Genomic DNA, 20,618 nt, shown 5'->3' on the forward strand with positions numbered 1-20,618 from the left:
TGTGTGTGTTTATGATAACAATTAGGTAATGCTATGTAAAATCGAATTGAGTAAGGCCCCGATATTTTTAAGGATGCACAATCCAATTACATACTAATCCCGGGATGCTAATCAAAATGATAGACAATATATGCATTTTCACTAATTATTATTTCTTTTTCCTTTGTCCGATTACTGATAATTAATAGCATATTGTATTATTTTTGTATTTATTTTTTGGTCCCTTGAAAAATCATAGGTAATAAATGTATTAAATGGTATAGTCATTTCATTCTGAGCAGATTACGTTATTAATAAACAAGAATCGGATTTAGAATGTTCAATACATAATGGCAGATACTTTTCTGCAGCTGCCATGATAAAAAATTTTATATTTGCTTCTTATATATATATTATCCAATTGTACTTGATCCAATTCTATATTGATATATAGATTGATATATAGATCGCTTTCATGTTGATGTATTTATATATCCCATTATTTTAGTAATATTAATAAAAAAACATGGCAAGAGAAAGAACTGAAATTGCTAAAACAGTACTTTGCGATCCGTGCGATAAGAATCAAGATTGACTACACAGAGAGGATTATTATCCATCTTTTTCTCTTTCGAAGCGCATTAATTATTTTATACCAAGTAAATAGGTAAGTTTTCATTTATTGACATGGTAGTGTGAATATATATACAGAGTGTCCATAAAGTCTGTCCCTACCCCCTATATTTCGGAAACGGCTCAAAATTATAACAAACCGAGAAATACGTGTTTGATCATTTCGAGGGGCTAAGGAGGTTAAAGGAGGAGGTTTAAGGAAGTTGCGGATGTTGTCCTCCCCAGGAGAACTTTGACTCAAAAATTTCAAATGGAACCTCCCATATGTACTATATCGTTTGAAAGGGCATAAAAAAAGACAATTTTTGATGTAAACTGGAGGTTGATACGTTGATCCGTTTGAGTTATTTAGAGTCAAAGATCGAAAATTTCAAATCGTTACTACCATTTGGAAAATCCTAAAAAAACGTTCGAGGTGTGAAAGCATTCGTCTTTTTAAGGTTCCTGGTTCCTCGCCGACCATGTTGGAATTGTGACGTCAGAGGCGAGAAAACATGCTAAAAATTATTCCATGCCATTTTCGAAATAGAAAGATATTTCGATGAAATAGCACTTCAGATGGCTTTAGCACAATCTTAAAATACCTCAAAAACTATCCTTTTCCTTTTATAATCAATCAACAGTTGTAAAATGACCGTAATATGAAGCTCTGTCTGTCTCGTCTTTGTACATGCGCAGTTATTTCGCATAACAAAGTCTGATATCACGATCATTTTACGGTTGTTGATTGACTGTCAAGGGAAAAGAATAGTTTTCGAGGTATTTTAAAAGTGTGCTAAAGCCATCTGAAATAGTGTTTCATGAAATATATTTTCATTTAAAAATAACATCTAACCATAAGAATTTTCAGCGTGTGCTTTCTCGCCCTGACGTCATTATATAACATGGCCGCGACGAGGACCCAAGAGTCTCAAGTCCTTTCTATAAAAAATTCAGATTTGACCTTGAGGTTTTTTCAGTTCGAAAAAGAAATCCAAACAGGACGTGAATTTAACAAGTTGCTTTTGTGAATTTAATAAGTTTTCTTGCCTCTGACGTCGCAATTCCAACATGGTCAGCGAAGAGTCAGGAGCCTTAAAAAGACGAACACTTTCACATCTCAAACGTTTTTTTTTAATTTTCCAAATGGTAGTAACAACTTTTTTTGAAATTGGCCTTTTTCAAACTTTGGCTCTAAATAATTTCTGAATGGGTCAACGTATCAATCTCCGGTTTACGCTAAAAATTTTATTTTTTTATGTCCTTTTAAACGATATTAGTACAATATGGGAGGTTCCATTTAAAATTTTTGAGTTGGGATTTCCCTGGGACCCCCGCAACCTTCTTAAAAGAGTAGCTCCTCGAACATATATTTCTCGGTTTTTAATAGTTTTGAGCTGTTTCCGAAATATAGAGGGTGGGAACGGACTTTATGGACACTCTGTATATATACACATACAAGATGTTTCATCTTAATTAATATAGTCGAATATTGCTTGAAACTAGATGTAACGAGAAAATATTTCATCAAAAAAGTTAAGAGGGAGGAGATTTTGAGGTGGAAAAAAGATGATAATCTTGAATTTTAATTAAGGTCATTTAAAGGTCTATTTAGGTTTTTTAAATGGAATTATCTTATTTTTTTATATATTATAGTTTCAGCAATATTCGATATATTAATTAAATATATTAATTAAAATGAAACGCCCTGTATATTATAGGTATCAGCCATGCATGGCTGATGCATTTCCGATAAAATCGATGCTCGAATCATAGTACATCATTCTATCTATCTGTATGTCTCAACAATCTCACCAACTACATCATCAAAAAAGTATTAAAGGCCGTAAGTCATAGCTATGAAAGAGTAAATACCGCCGACACCACAATTAAATCACAAGCCGTGTGAGCGTACAAGAATGGTGTTTTAATGCCACTATCTTCATATGTTCTCCATTATTATCGCATATGCCTTCCAAAACCAAAATCCGATTATTAATATACATACTCGAAATATACTAAAATATTCGTTATACACGATTGGAATTAGTGGTGTAGATAACTTTTGTAAATAGTGTTCCGTTAAATTTACGACGAATTAATACACATCACATGATAATGACATGTATTAATTAAGTGCAATGAACGCTACATATACGTGCGTGTACATTTTTTCGCCCAAATAGAAAATAAAGCAAAACAAGTTCTGTGTGTGAAAAGAAATTGTGATATATATATATTTATTCATATATATATATATATATAATATAAAATTTAGAAATTAATTCACATATATATGTATATAATAACTTCAAGATGAAATTTCTATGTTTCACAAAATCATAGAAAGAAAAAAGAAAAAGAAAAATTATATATAAATGATTTAACGGCGAACTGTTTCATGTTCGTTCGCGAGTAATTTAATTTACATTTGAAATATTTACATACACATACACACACAGACTGTATATAGTATAACATACATGCGCGTAATAAATTCTACGTGTATAAAAGAGTTTACTATACTATTTTAGAATTTTAAAATATGTAATATCGTATGGAATGTTTACTATCAATACACTTAATATTATAATAAAGATATTTTTAGTAAAATGTATATTAATTATTACACATACACACAAACATTCACACACGCACGCACGCACGCATGCACACGGCGCACACGCACACACACACGCACGCACGCACGACACACACACACACACACACACACACACACACACAGAGATATAAAGAATATTTACTGATCCAAGAAAAACCTGTGAATTAATAATTGTCAGAGAGAAATAATTTATATTATATGTGTGAATATATATATATATATATATATATATATATATATATATTATACTCGATCAAAGATATAGTTTATATTATATATATGTGTGCGTGTGTGGGTACACACACACACACACACACACACACACACACACACACACACGCACACATATATATAATATAAACTATATCTTTAATCGAGATTTACAGGCTTTCTTTGAGTCACTAAATACTCTCTCATTCTGTACTTTTTCACTGCAGATGTGCATAAAGATATCAGATATTAAAGTTATAAGCATCCGCAATTGTGTTATTGAATAACAATTTTTATATATCATAATTATAACGTGAATGATACATTACTATAAAATCTTACATTTTCATTAACAAAACTTTTAAACAACAATCTACAGAATCACAGACTTTAACATCTGATATGATAATTCAATAGGAGAATATATTTATGGTAAAAAAATATCTATAATAACAATTTTAAGTGTTCCAAAAATCTATTAATTTTTGCTAAAATCCAGAAAAGTAATTTTTGCATATGCATCACTATGATTTTGAAACGCTCTGTATATATGTATAAAAAAACATATACGCATGGAGCTCATAAAAGTGAAAGAATTAGGCAAAATATTTTTTCATGCTTACGTTACTTTAAATAAGGCACTTTGCGCTCACGTAAACAAACGTGAATTTTCTACGACATGTCTCTTAGGCACTTTGTGTGTGTGAACACGAATTCTTCGTGAGTTATAATATATATATACATATATACATATATACATATATACTATATATATATATATATATATGAAGCATTCCATGTCAAGTGAGCCTTTATTGAAAAAAAAGCGATCTTTTCATTTTTAATAGCTAAATTTTATCCTTAACATCCCTACACTAAAACCTAGAAGTTACAGAATGTTATCTTTTACGACTCAAAAATGGCACCTAATTCTATCTCGATATGTCAAATATGTGCTTAATCACATTAACAAAAAGGACGAAGAGTTTGGGACATATAAATTGCATATAACCCAAAGAGTTTTCAGTTCGAGCTCAGATTTTCAAAATTTAAAATGGCAGCTCTATTTTGTGCGATTTTAATTCTGTCATATTGTTAAACATATATGATATATCGAGATAGAATAAGGTGCCATTTTTAAACCATAAAAGATAACATTCTGTAACTCCTAGGTTTTAATGTAGGGATGCTAAGGATAAAATTTAGCTGTTAAAAATGAAAAAAAACAATTTTTTTACAATAATAAAAGTGGCTCATTTGACATGGAATGCTCCATATATATATACAGAATGTTTACGAAATACTTGGACAAACTTCTAGGATTTATAATCATAAGTAAGCATTTAACTCATAAGAAGTGCCCAAAATGGACGCCATTTGATTGAAGACAACCATTAGCACGGCGGAGTAAGGATTGTCGAACCATTTCAAAGGTTCCCAGACAATTTCATATAATATCACAAGCATTAATAATGTGTTGGCGTAATATCTTTTCCTTATTAATAGGTTGTGAATACATTAAATGTTTCAAATGTCCCCATAGATAAAAATCTGGTTGTTTTCAATCAAACGGCGGCCATTTTGGGCATTTCTTATGAGTTAAGTGCTTATTATGATTATTTAATAAAAACGTTAACATAGACTTTGTTTTACTATAACTTCGCAACCACTCATTTTTAACTATGGCTATATATAAATTTTCTTCTTTATTTTGACATGAGGAATACGCCTTAAGGCTCCTGGGCCCTCGCTGCGGCCATGTTAGAGTGTGACGTCAGAGGCGAGAAAACACACACTGAAAATTCTTAGATGCCATTTTTAAATGAAAATATATGTATTTCGATGAAACACTATTTTCAGATGGCTTTCGCACACTTTTAAAATATTTCGAAAACTATTCTTTTCCCTTGACAGTTAATCAACAACCGTAAAATGATCGTGATTAGACTTTTTCATGCGGAATGACTGCACATGTGCAAAGGCTAGACGGACTGGGTCTCATTACAGACATTTTACAGTTGTTGATTGATTATAAAGGGAAAAGGATAGTTTACGAAATATTTTAAGTGTGCTAAAGCCATCTGAAGTGCTGTTTCACCGAAATATCTTTTATTTCGAAATAGCATCTAAGAATTTTTAGGGTGTGTTTTCTCGCCTCTGACGTCACAATTCTAATATGGTCGGCGAGGAGTTAGGAGCCTTACAAATTTGTCCAAGTATTTCGTAAACATTCTGTATATATACATATATATGTATATATACATATATATATGTATATATATACATATATATATATGTATATATATACATTATATATATTTTATATTTATATCTATTTTATATTTTATACATTATATATGTATATATGTAATGTAATATAATATATATATGTATATAATTGATGTTTACTGAAATTAAGCTTGCTGCCTATAAATGCATTAAAATATAAGAAAGAATAAATTGGAATATTTCGCGGAATCATTTTAAGTACTGTTGTATATATAAGTAACGCCCAAAATAGAAAAAAAGTCCAAAATTATTAATATTCTCTATTATTATCTAGACAAACGTTGTAAATGACGTTTCCAAATATTTAGCTCAAAATATTATGAAACGGAATGTCACGAAGATATAATCGCGAGAATAATGATAATTATTTCGCTCTCTAAAGAAAATATACATATATATGTATATATATTATATAAATCCGTTAAAAAAATTATATCGTAATAATTGACGATTTTCAGCGATGGTAGGCAACGATAAACGTATATAAATATATATCTTTTCGCGCAAATGAGAAGTTCTCGTTCGCACATCTGACAGAGAGAACCATTACTAAGAACAAATCACCAGCCATCAGACCGAAAAGATATATATATTCTCGTATCGTTCTCACTTACGTGAAATCCTATGGAAGAAATTTATAAAAAAAAGTAAGCTAGAGATCGAACATACAGAGATGCATCGCGGATGCAGTATGCATCAGATCTGGGGATAAAATTGAGCTGGGTAAGGCAAGCCGTGGGGCGTCGCCGGCGTCGGGGCCGGAGCATGAAACGCTGCCGCCGGGGCGTGCCAGGTCGTGCGTTTCGCGGCGACGCTGTTCGCGGCCGCGTTTGCGGGAAAAGTGGCGTCCCACGTACGTTTCAAGCTTATTATCGCGGCCGGATTCAGCGCCGGCGTAGCGGCCATAGCGATAGGCGCCAATAACCCATGCGACGTTGGCGCGCGCAAGATGGGGATACGGGGATGATGATGATGATGATGATGAGGATGATGATGATGATGAGAGGGATGAACGTTGAAAAGCAAAAACGGTGCCGCTGCCGCCATTGCCGGGGTCACCGCTGGCGCGTGAAGCGCCGCCGCTACTGCGGCGGCGGTCGGTGACGTCATCGCGTAGGCGGCGGGAATCTGGGAGATCGAGCTCGGCAGAGCTAGGGACTTGCTAGTGGCGGCGGCGGCAGCGGCGGCGGCGGCGGCGGCTGTCGGAGTAGGAGGCGAAGCGGGGGTCGAAGTGGAAGACGGATTCGACGCTAAAGCCATCAACCACATATCCTGATTCCTAATAGCCTGCGCCTGGACGGCCTGCGCTTGCGCGGCCTGCGCGGCTTGGGCCTGTATCAGGGCGTGAATGGGATCCCATAGGGGTGGTGGTGGTGGCGGCGGTGGGTGCGCTGTCGGTACCGGTACCGGCATCGCCGTCGGCGCAGCTGACGGATGTGTCAAGGTCGCGGAGGTTTGTGTGGTCAACGTACCGGGTGATAGTAGGGCCTTGGTCGACGGTGGTGTTACCGCACCTGTCAATACCAAATTCATATCGTCGCCGCTGCACTGGAACACTTCGATGTACCGTTGCTTCTTGCCGTAGATCATGTACCGATGGTGCCGCTGCGACGCGCACGCATACGCCGACGCCTCACTGTCCATCTGAATGAATGCTTCGCCAGATGGTTGACCCTGTAATGTAAAACAATTTATAAGAAAACTTTAAAAAATGTTTTAAATAAAAGTTGTATGGTTTTAAGGGGAACATAAAACGGTGACAATGATTTGACCTTGGCTAGTTGTTTGAAGGTCATATAAAGGTCATCTTCAATTTCTTAAATGGAACTACCATATTTTTTTACATAAATCGATTTCTCACAATATTCTGCATAAAAAGTTATAAGGATAGGATGGCCAAAAAGTGAATAGTTTACGAGATATGTTATATTTTAGTGTTTGACATAATTTTACATAAACTATCAAATATCTCATAAAATATTCTTTTTCTGATAATCTTACCTCAATACTTTTATGCAAATTTTCAATATTTTTATGCAAAATAATGAGAGAAATCGATTGGTGTAAAGAAAACATAGTTGTTTTTTTTTAAATTACGTAGCTACTAGTTGCAATTTATATATTTTTTATAATTTTATATATATATATATATAATTCATAATCCGATCTTATATTTAAGATCTTAAAGCTCCTGGGTCCTCACCGCGGCCATGTTAGATTGTGACGTCAGAGGTGAAAAAGCATACGCTGAAAATTCTTAGATGCCATTTTTAAATGAAAAGATATTTCGATGAAACACTACTTCAGATGGAAGAATAGTATTTCGAGGTATTTTAAGATTGTGCTAAAGCCATTTAAAGTGCTGTTTCATCGAAATATCTTTTTATTTCGAAATGGCATCTAAGAAATTTTAGCATGTGTTTTCTATGTGTTTCCTTTACATTAATTGATTTTTCTCATTATTTTGTGCATAAAAGTATTGTGGTAAGATCATCGAAAAATAAATATAAATTGTACGAGATATTTCATAATTTCTATTGTATGATTATGTCAAACTAAAGCATAAAATATCTCATATACTATTCACTTGTTGACCATCCTCCCTTTATAACTTTTTATGCCGAAAATATTACGAGAAATTAATTTATGTAAAAAAATAGAGTGGTTCCATTTAAAAAAACTAGATTGATCTTTAAATGATTTTAAAAAACGTCACCTAAGGGCAATTCTAGGTCACGATATTATGTCCTTGAAACCCTACTTTATATATGGAACATTTTTCCCGAAAATGTTTTACTTTCAAGATAATCGACTGTATCATTTAAAATAAAACTTCTTGTATCAGGGTGTTTACGAAATATTTGGATAAACTTTTAGGGTGTATTTCTGATGTCAAAATAAAGAAAAAAGATTATACAGAATGCCCTATTTTTAAAAATAACCTTAAATCATTAAGAAACGTCGCGTTTTGTATCAGAGGAATGTCCGCACAGAATCGTTCAATTTGTGGAAAAATGGATGCACTGCAGAAACACCAAATTCATCGTGGACCACGATCAGGAAATCATCAGACACTCATGCAAGGGTTTACCGCAGGGCGCAGTTTTTAGTCCTTTATTATATGATATATATACTAACAGGTTATCTGAGTCTCTTCCAGAGGGAGTTAAACAACTTCAGTTCGCAGATGACATGGTGATATACTGTAACGACGAGAATAAGGGAACTAGAAAACTATTGTTGGAGGAGGCTCTGACCAGACTCAGCTCGGAACTGTCTTTGCTGGGACTGGAACTTCAACCCTGCAAGTCGGTGGTGGTGGAATTCAATAAGGCAGGATATTTTGACAGAGACCTCACAATATGCCTGGGAGATGGGCTCTGCAGAGCACAGATGCAGACTAGGTTCCTGGGAGTGATTTTAGATGTACAGCTCAATTTCGACAAGCAATGCAATGCTGTCAGAGACAAAGTGGTCGAGGCAAACGCAATGCTGAGACACGTCAACGGGGTGTCCCGAAGCATGGAGGTCAATACAGCCTTACTGTGGTACAAAAGCCTGGTTAGATCGGTCCTAGATTATGGATCTTGTATTTATATCCCGTTAACTGGAGTAAACAGAACTAAAGTGGAACGAGCTCAGTTTGCAGGTATTAGGATGGCTCTTGGATATCGCAACTCTACCCCGACTAACATTTTATTGGCGGAATCTAAGATGTTGTCAATTCGAGACAGAGCAGGTTTCCTGGCTAGAAATGCCATATCTAGAATAATGGAATACGGAGAACTGGAAATCAGAGAGGCCATAGCGGAGCTGGTGAGTCGGGAGGATATATATAGACAGCGATGCCCGTGGAAGCGGGCTTATTTGATCTCCGATGCGTGGAGGAGCTGTATTAGGATTCTGGGGGCGCCGGGAACACCCAAGCAATATGAGATGTTTCATACAGATTACTGGACACTCACAAATTCTATAAATGTCGATGAGATAACTGGTAGTGACTTCGATAGATATGCAAGCAGTGAAGAACTCATAGCAGACATGATGGTTAAACACAAGTTGCCTGGAGATACTATAAAAGTTTATACAGATGGATCCAGAAAGGACGGTCTCTCCATGGGATGCGCCTTTTTCATAGATAATCGAGATATTGGATATATGTTCGGCCTAAATAAAATGGCTACAGTGTTCACGGCGGAAGCCTGCGCCATTGCTAAATCTTTAAATTGGCTGTTCAACGAGACATGCTCGGAGGACATCCTGATCCTAACCGATTCGCTTAATTCCATCCGTAGCGTAAAAAACAACAGTCTCAACGTGTATACTAATCCTTACATTACGGAAATTAGAAGTTACGTAGATAAATTCAATAAGCTGGCTACAAGAAAGGGAAGAAGAATAGTACTGGCATGGATCTCAGCTCACAGAGGTATTTACGGAAACGAAATTGCGGATGGATTGGCAAAGGAGGCGAGCACATTCGCACACACTGACCAGCTTGTTGTCCCTATTAACGACCTTAAAACAAAATTTAGAGAAGAAATGCATTTAAGAACTAAAAGCGAAATTAGATACCAGTTTAATTTTGAAGGTGTACACTATTATAGAAATTTTTATAATGAAGAAACTAGATATCCGTGGTTCGTTGGAGTTAATCAACCTCGACAATATACCGTCACAATAAACAGACTTAGAGCAAATTACTACAATTTAAACGAATCATTGTGTAGAGTAGGCTACATAAAGTCACCAAGGTGTGAATGCGGCTATCATCAGGAGGATATTAATCATATGATATTTCAATGTAGTATTTTTGAGGAATATAGAGTGGACCTGAAATACAACCTTAGCAAGGTCGGTGCCAGTGGCCCTGACTGCGTATGGAATTGGCTTCGTAATGAGAAAACGAGAGCACTCAGGATTGTGATAAACTTCATCTCAAGGACGGGTAGAATTGTATAAATTGTTATTTGTTCTAGACGTATCCCTTCTCGCGGACGTGACAAGGGATCAAATTCAGAGATAGTAGAATTAGTCATATTGTATATGTGCGAGATTTGCTGTTTAGGCTGGAAGCACGCCTCCTATCACCGGAGGTTTAAAAAAAAAAAAAGAAACGTCGCGTTTTAGAAAAAAATGTTTCGGATAAAAGGTGTTTAGTTTTGAGGGGGGGAAAAAGGTGATAATCTTAACTATGATGAATTTTAACTATTGAATAATATTGAATATTGAACGACTTTAACCATTTGAAGCTCAACCTAGTTTTTTAAAGTGGAACCGCTATAATTTTTTTATATAAATCAATTACTCGCAATATATGGCTTAAAAATTTATAGGATAGAATGGCTAAAATGTGAATAGTTTACGAGATATTTTATACTTTAATTTGACACAATTTTACATAAATTCTGAAATATCTTGTAAAATATTCACTTTTCAATCTACCTAAGATTTTTATGCACAAAATACTGAGAGGAATCAATTAGTGTAAAGAAAACACATATTTGTTTTAATTTCTTAAATCTAATATCACAAACATTAATAATGCGTTGGTGTAGCATCTCTTTGTTATCAATAGATTACAAATACACTAGATCTACACTAGATCTACCCTAAATGTCCCCATAGATAAAAATCTGTTTTCAATCAAACGATAGTAATTTTAGGCATTTCTTATGAGTTAAGTGTTTTACTATAATTTTACAACCACTTATTTTTACTATGAGTATATATAAGCTTTTTTTTTATTTTGATGTAAGGAATATCTTGTCTAAGTATTTCGTAAACTCTGTATAATTCTCTCGGAAAGTAACATCTGCTCGAAACGTTATATAAATGTAAACGTTATATAATATATATACCTGTGCATTATAAACCATATGAACACCTTGATAGACAATATTTTTGGAATGTTCGCCCATAAATTCCAAAATATGCTCGACAAGCGCTTCGTAAGGCAAACCACGCAGTCTAACGCAATCCTTACGTGTGCCAGATGTAATGATATGTTGGGGAAGCAAAGGTGGAAGTTGTGTGATAGGTGGTGGTGGTAGTATCACTTGTTTCGGATCAGTCGCTCTGTTTAGGACCTACATAACAAAAATAATTGAAATGTAAATAAAATTTTACATGTTTCTCAATCGTTAAGTACTTTTTATTGCACGCTACCTGTTGCACTTCTGCGGTTGTACTTCGAAAGAGTTCTATATAGCGACTACCAATGCAGTCTCTATGTTTGCTCAAAGCCTTTACAGCATCCTCTTCTTTTGCGAATAATACAAAAGCATCACCCGTTGCTCTACCGTCAGGTTTCTTTACAAACAACACTCCGTCCTCGCCGTCTAACACTTGACATGGTTTTTGTCCAGATTGAAAAAATTCCAGCTATAGAAAAATTACTGATATTATGTGTGTATAATAGACAAATATACATCTCTAAAAAAAAATCTCATCCCATATTGAATATCATAAATCGTAAAAAATTCATAATGTAAATATTAAAAATTTGAAATTATTAAATAATTATATACCACTTGTTTAGCAACGCAATCATATGGCAAGCCCCTCATTCTAACGATAACTTGAGCCCCACGTGACAGAAAAGCATGCGCCTCCCCACTTGTACCACCAGCAACGCCAACAAAATCCTCTCCAGAGGCCTTGTAAACCTCTATGTATCGTGCACCCATGTGATGTTTATGTCGTTTCAGCGCCATATCTCTGTGTTCTTTATTAATAAATCGTACCAATGCCTCGCCGTTACGTCTTCCCATAGGACTTAAACAAAGAGCTACACCACCTCTAAAAAAAAAGGTTTACACCATTGTTAGTGTATCTTTGCGCAGTGATATCATAGCTTCTTCATTACAAATACTTGTCAAAGAATTTGTAAAGTGAATGAGTACAATAAGTATTAGGGACATTTTCTGATTCTTTTTAATCTTTAAAATCATTGTTAGATCCAATGTAAGAAAATAAAGAAAATTTTTTTCAAATTGTAAATTTGTTATATAGAAGAAATTAGAATCAACTGAATTTGTGCATTTTAAGTGCATTACAGAGATACAACAACTGTCTCAATTACCTGTTTTACATACATCCATGTAGCTTGTGCATAAAGACCGAGAGATACATTATATAGAAGAAAGTCAATTCGTTCAATCAAATACATTCCGTTAGTTGTATTTGATTTAGTTTCATAAATCGTAAGAGTATTACTTACATGTGTAGTTATACTTACTTGGCGACATTTAATCCACGAAAAAACTTTGCAATATCCTGATCCGAAGATTGCCAAGGAAGTCCACGTGCTCTCACTACGCAGTCATTATCTACCTCTTCATCCTTAGAGCTAAACATAAATTTGTAGATCATTATTATATAGATCAAATAATTGAAAAATAAAAATAGATATAGAACTGTCAAACTTACCATATGCCAGGTTCTAAGACAATATTAACTACTTCTGGATTCTTAAAAATGTGACCTGAAAATATATATACATACATAATTAATTAATTAATAACTATAAACACATTACATTATATAAATAGATTTAATTATTTAAAATTATGAAATATATTAAAAATAAATAAAAATATTAATTGACATTTATACATTTAAAAGAAATTTAAAAATTTATACACATATGTTTGCAGAGTGATATGTGTTGCAAAATATATATTACATTTTCTATAATTTATTTGATATTTTTTACAATAAAACGAGTGTATTTAGAATTTGGATAAAAAAAAAAAAATTATAACAGAAAAAAAAAATATATATATATATATATAGAAGGTTCGAAAGATCTCACGATTTAACCTCAGAAATCGATAAACGTTATGTCTTTTATTAGCAATTCTCATTTATTTTAGCGATCGATTCAAAAATAACTTGATAATATAAATTTTCCAGTAATTTTTCTTCTGTCGATGCACTTTAGTTTGAACCGTTAATTAAAATAACTGAAATATGTTAAGCAAAAACGTATGTATGTATGTACATACAACTGTATACGAAACATCATATGTACAGAGTGTGACAAAAATCTAGACCTGTGGACTTATGGACTCGTTATTTCAGGAGCGTATTCTATTCTACTCATCGAAATGAGCAAAAGAGTTAATCTAAATATACAGGGTGTTTACATAATACTTAGCCAAATTTCTATGGACATATTCGTTATGTCGAAATAAAGAAAAAAGTTTATGTATACCCATAATAAAAAATAAGTAGTTGCGAGGTTATAGTAAAATAAAATTTATGTTGACGTTATTATATTAAATATTTTCTCATGATGTTAAATGCTTTTATACTTATGATTATTTAATAATATCTATTAACAGATTAATTAACTTATATTAACTTTATTTTACTATAATTTCACTCATTTTCGATTATGAATAATATATATATATATATATATATATATATATATATATATAAACTTTTTTCTTTATTTTGATGTGAGAAATAATACACCATAGAAGTTTGTCCAATATATATAGTCCAAGTATAGTTCCAAGTAAACACCCTGTATATCCAAAAAATTCAAAATATGTCGAAAAATGTGTTCAAGATATGTTCAAAAATCGTGTTGATCAATGTTTTGAGATTAGAGATAATATCAAGTTCAATATAAGTATATGTACTTAAAAATCCGAGTTGAGTCCAATAATCAAGTTTCATTTAGTAGGATTCAAATGATATACTTGTAAGAAATAAAATATTTCACATTGTACTTGCGAAGTAAAATCGCATTTAGAACGCAGTTATATTCGAATTTTAGTATTTGAGTATCTGATGCAAGGTAAGAAATAGTATTTATATAAGTATTTTCGTAAAAAATCGAATCTTTTCCAAGTAGTACTCGAACTCTCTCTAAGGTAAAAAATCTATTTATGATACTTGCTATGCATCTACATTCACTTACATATCTTCACCACCTTCTCCTATAAGTATACTCATAAAAAATTGAAACATGGTTCGAATGTATTTGAAAGTGTACTGCTCTTTGTTTTTCGAGATACTTTTATTATATGAGAGTTCGAATCTAATATCATCTCGTTTAGGTTCGAGTCTACTTGAAAGACTTTATTTTCGAAATAATCATAAAGAGTTCGAAATCGTGCAAACAAATTTGAAGCTGCTTATAAACATACTTAATCGTACTTAATCCTATCACTATGAGATTTGTTTTTTTCTTTTAAATAGAACAAATTATTTATTTTCTACTGTTTTGCACTGTTGGAAACAAAATAATATTCTTTGTAATTATCTGAAATTTTAACCTAAATATTTTTATATGAATTTTTTTGGTCATTTTGATGAGTAAAATACGCTCCTTTAGTAGCGGCCCACATTTTTGTTACAGCTTGTATAAACACACAGCATGTACACATGATTGCATCATAGTAGAACACCAGTCCATTAACAAAACTTTTTTTTTTTAATCCGTACTATTTCTCCTATTTATTTTTGCATCTCTTTTTTTCCTCATTCTCCATCAAACGACTAAACGTACATAATAGTTATATAAAATCTTATATAAAATGTGAAAAATATGAGGAAACGCAATAAAAACCCATCTCACATATACTCTGTTATAACCACCATAAAATTAGAAAATTAGAAAATTCTGATGATTATAAGAGAGAATTCTCATATGCGATATTTCAAAGTTTTCAAATATTCACTTAAAATTACTTAAGGTAGTGTCTCGCGATTGCAATTAATAAGAAAAATTGGAAAATTTAACTATACGTTAATAAATGTGATATCTATACGTTTGTACAATTTAAAAATAACTGATCGTCCCGCGAACGCGAGATAAATCGCTATCAAAAATTGCATTTTTTTATACGTATTGCACACACGAAGCGTACGAAAATCTTGTATTTTGAATTTTAATAAGTAGAACGAACAACAAGAAAGTAATGAAAAACGGATATGATAGAAGTATGTTTTAGGAATATAGTAGAAAAAACCAAATTATTGACCGTTTAGTTTTAGAAAATAAAAATAATAAAAAAACTTCGATTTTTCACGATTATTTGACGCAGAGGAATGATTTCACAGTATAAATCTGTATATGTATGAATATTTGTTATGTGTGTGACAGAAGAAAAAGAGTAGTATATGAGAAACAGAACAATCCAAAAGTTTTCAGACTGTAACCGCAGGTAATCGGATGTTTTAACGTTGACTTAGCCTGCGTTAGTTTTTTACAGCCAGTATTTGGAAATCTGTAGTTTACGTATATTATAGATTTTCAGTACTACCATAGTAAAAAAAGAACGCAGGCTTAGAGTATAAAATTTTTGGATTGTACTGTCGCGATGAGATAACTACTTTAAGAATTAGTACAGATCATTATTTATTGCACAAATACTTGCAAAAATTGTATTGAAATCTTCGTACACAATAAAGAATCGGACTGCACACACATTACACAAAAACGTCAGTCTGCGATAATGTCTTCTGAACTTATGCGCTTATTACATTTCCCCTGCGTAACTCTATATCTCCGTTAGTTTGTGTCTCGGCTTTCTCATACCTGCACGAAATGATTATTCGAATCGCAGACTCGGCGAAATTTTGTGCATCGCCGACAAGTAAAGAATTCATTTTAAGGAATGCACGCGGAGTCAATCGACATTTCTCCATTCATAAAAGTAACTTTTGTATCTTTTTCTCTTTGTATTTTTTAAAGTGCACAACAAATGAAAAAAATTAATTATATACTATCAGAGCGAGGATCAGTGATGTGCGTTTACACGTAAAAAAATAATTTTTTATTTTTTATGTGAAAAACGTAAATTTTTACGTAAAGAATGTAAACATGTAAAATATGTAGAAAATTAGTAAAGAAAGGTTAGGGTTAGGTTCGGTTAGGTTAAGTTATACTCTTGTACTCTTGTCTTATGAGTTATGTTATGAGTTTATGAGTTATGACGTTATATTATGAGATTATGACATTATGAATTATGACTGATATGTAATATATGATTTGTTTTTGTTTCATTAGAGTCTAGTTTTCATTTTGTTTCAAAGTTTTTATTTTTATTTTATATATAAATTTTAAAAATTTATGTTCTTTGGAAAAATTTATGTTCGTGGTTCGTGTGCATTTAACCTTTTGTACTATTACTTTTAAAATAAACTAATATAAAGTTTGTCCAGTTTATATAATTTTGTTAGTAATTTAGGCTATTTTTTACATTGTTTACATTCTTTACGTTTTTATGTAAAAATTGTAAAAAATAAATAAGGTAAAAAATTAATTTATTACGCGTAAAAAATTACGTAAAGAATGGACGTAAATTATACGGCACATCACTGGCGAGGATGTATCAGAGCGATCGTATTAGCAGTTTTTTGAGGAAACTACGCATTTTCGTGAAAAATGTTTCATACAAAAGTTGTAGGGGTCTAAGTGACGCATTATATAGTAGTATTATTATGACCTTGAATAGCGTTGTCAAGGTCACGTAAAGGTCATCTTTAATTTCTTAAATGTAAACCCCTATTTTTTATTACATATTCTTGTAGCTTATCTCGAGAGCTTTCCAAAACACTATAATTAAATTATTTTTTATTAAGTACTTTCCGAGTTATGAGACTTGAAGTTTACAGAATTTTGACATAAAATATAAAATATCTTGTGAAACATTCAGTTTTCCGTCATCTTACCTTAATACTTTTATGCACAGAATCATGAGATCAATCAATTTGTGTAAAGAAAACATATAGTTGCTTTAAATAAAAATATGTTGCAAATTACATACTTTTTTTTAAAGCAACTATGTGTTTTCTTTACACCAATTGATCGGTCTCATTATTCTGTGCATAAAAGTATTAAGGTGTAAGATTACCGAAAACTGAATGTTTCACAAGATATTTTATATTTTATATCAAAATACTGTAAACTTTAAATCTCATAACTCGAAAAATACTTAATGAAAAATAATTTAATTATAGTGTTTTGGAAAGCTTTCGAGGTAAGCTACATGAATATGCAATAAAAAAATGAGGGTTTCCATTAAAAAATTTCAAGGTGATCTTCATGTGCAACCTTAACAATGCTATTCAAGGTGATAATACTATTATATATATATAATGTGTCACTTAGAACCCTACAACTTTTGTATGAAACATTTTTTACGAAAATGCGTAGTTTCCTCAAAAAACTGATGATATGATCGCTCTGATACACCCTGTATATACATATATAGAGTGTTCAGCGTAATGATCCGCACGATTTTTGAGACGTTTCCGACAGTTAAAAATTTATAATAAAAATTAATCTGTTTTATGCAAGCTATTACATGCAATGAAAAAACTTGAAAAACAATTTTATAAAAACATTAATGTCATCTTGAATTTTTTAAATGGAACCACCATATTTTTTTTACATAAATCGATTCCTCACAATAATTTGCATAAAAAAATATAAGGGTAGAATGATCAAAAAGTTTACGAGATATTTTATACTTTAATTTGACATAATCTTACATAAATTATGAAATATCTCGTAAAATATTCCTTTTTCGATGATCTTACTTCAATACTTTCAATGCATAAAATAATGAGAAAAATCAGTGTAAAAAAAACTTAGTTGTTTTCATAAGAAAAAATATATAGCTTGTTAATTGCAATTTATACTTTTTCTTGAAAACTATGTGTTTCTTTACACTAATTTTGCGTGTTATAATATTTATCTATAAAAAATAAATATCAAAAATTACTAAATATCTTTGAATATTTTTAAATATTACTGAAAATTAAATATTATGTTTTACAAATATTTCCTCAAGTTGTTGCATAATAAATTATAAATAATTATAATAAAAATTTTTTTCTTTGATTATACATAAGCTTTCATCTAGAAGAAGGGAAGGAGGAAAAGAGGGAGGGGAGAAAGAGGAGAGGAGAGGGGAGAGAGAGAGATTTTAAATAAGAATATTTTGGTTGTCTAAATTACTATTACATGTATAATATTTTATCAATATAATAGATTTTTTTAAAATGCGCGATGTTAAGCGTAATCCGTTTGTTTTTTTACATACATATACATATATTAGCTTAGTGCATATTAGTCAATGACGTAATTTTCAGTAGGTTGAGTGTCATTGTGATAAGGAAGCTAAAATACACCAGCACTACTACTATATAAAACAGTTTGACCTGCACTCTTACTCGGATGCAACTAGAGGAGAAACTATATTAAGAGTGCAACAATGATGCAGCAATTAAAAATGTCATTATTTTAGAAAATAGTTCAATTATTGTTAAATAATTTTAAAAAATTTGAAAAAGTTTCAATCTTTACATATCGAATAAAAGTAATATATTTGTTTTTTTAAAGAAAATATATTCCGACAATATATATTTTTTTCTTTGCATAGTCGAAAAATTCCACGAAAATTTCTCAGGCAAGATAATTCCTTGATTCAAGAATGATTTTAATTACCCATGCAATTTTCAAGGGCATCATCGTCATCACTGCGTAAATATGCTGCATATTATTTAGAGAAATGCATACATAATGTTACATTGTGTATACATATGCGAGCACGTAACTCATGCGAAGCTCTCTTATCTTATAAATGTCAAGTTATAAGAAAAAAAAAGATACAGTCTCCCGAGAAAACAAATGTTTTAAGGTTAAGAAAATATAAGATTTCTCTCTCTATATAATTTTGTGAAAATTGATAAATTGATACTCTTCTCTCTCCTCCTTTTTCTTATTTTGCAAGATTAGAATTAGATTGAATTAAATTGATTGAATTTTGTTTGTTTGTTTTTCTTCCCAAGAAAATTTCAAAAATTTTTTGTACATTTTCTACGACATTGATAAATGAAGCAATGCAGTATTGTGTTGTGCTTAGATGATTTTAAAATTAGCTAGATAAAGATGAGATGAAAATATGTAAATTCATCTTAGATAAGATAAAGATGATTTCGTTTTAAATATATCTAGATAAAAGATAAAATTATGTGGCAATTCATCTAGATAACTTCCAGATAATATTATTTTTAAGACCGCTTATGTAAACATAGTTATAAAAAAATGTAAATTATAAAAGAGATATAAAAATATATTCATATTTTTATTTATAAGTTTTTATCGCTTACTACTTAAGTTCTACTACTTTTTATGTGCTATGGCCCTAAACCAAATTATCTGAACATTATTCTAGATAATTTAGTAAAGATAACACTTTTTTTCATCTAAGATGGAGATATAGATAATTTATTATCTATATAAAGATAAGATGATGCCAAAACTTTATCTAGATGATCATCTATATAATTTTATGTAGATTTTATGTAACAGCAAGCTGGCAGCACACTGAGAGTATTCGACGTATAACTAGATAAACTTTTTAGCTTATCATTAAAAAAAAGAATAAAAATAAAAAAAATAGCTTACCATCTTTGATCATTCTCTGTATCACGCTCACCATATCCTGTATCTCTTTAACATGAAAATCATTGTCGGTATCAGGCGGCAGTCCGAAATCTGATTTTCAACAGTTAAGGAGAGATCTTCGAGTACGATAAAATAATTGATTTTTGATATCGTATAACGCTGACGCGTACATTATTTGTTCGTGTTTTTAAGAAGTCTCTTGGAGCAGGAATTGTAAAGTTACGAGTTCTTACGACCTTTGTGCTTCATGCATAAGCTGACTCAAATTTATCGGAAACAGGAATCACGCGAAACGTTTATAGAGAATTTTACGCTTTCTTCTCCTATCAAAGTTTATCGACGATTAATAATTTGAAAATATAAATGTGCAATAGAAGTGCAATAAACACTCGTAGCTTCTTGAGAAATAAAAACGTAAAATTGTGCATTTATTTAAAAGATAGTTAAAGATAATATATAAAAAATATA

At 31.8% G+C, this 20,618-nt stretch overlaps 1 protein-coding gene across 2 annotated transcripts in view; it reads right to left on the reverse strand.

Annotated features, from left to right (window-relative positions):
* The window catches only part of LOC145940699 (RNA-binding protein fusilli-like), a 65,904-nt gene that overhangs the window by 6,409 nt on the left and 38,877 nt on the right, over positions 1-20,618 (reverse strand). Inside the window, exons 4-10 of one of the 2 annotated variants that reach the window (XM_083046141.1) lie at positions 20,151-20,240; positions 13,145-13,199; positions 12,954-13,064; positions 12,244-12,514; positions 11,882-12,097; positions 11,575-11,802; positions 7,186-7,387 (exon numbers count right to left, since the gene is read on the reverse strand). In XM_083046141.1, coding sequence (XP_082902267.1) covers positions 7,186-7,387; positions 11,575-11,802; positions 11,882-12,097; positions 12,244-12,514; positions 12,954-13,064; positions 13,145-13,199; positions 20,151-20,240 — 1,173 coding nt within the window. Of the gene's footprint in view, positions 1-1,878; positions 7,388-11,574; positions 11,803-11,881; positions 12,098-12,243; positions 12,515-12,953; positions 13,065-13,144; positions 13,200-20,150; positions 20,241-20,618 lie in introns of those variants that run through there. The other variant, XM_083046139.1, reaches the window with a different exon arrangement.

The sequence above is a fragment of the Prenolepis imparis genome, unplaced genomic scaffold (assembly GCF_030444845.1).
Source record: "Prenolepis imparis isolate NDT839.2.m4 unplaced genomic scaffold, iyPreImpa1.0 SCAF_9, whole genome shotgun sequence".
In the NCBI taxonomy this organism is placed as follows: domain Eukaryota; kingdom Metazoa; phylum Arthropoda; class Insecta; order Hymenoptera; family Formicidae; genus Prenolepis; species Prenolepis imparis.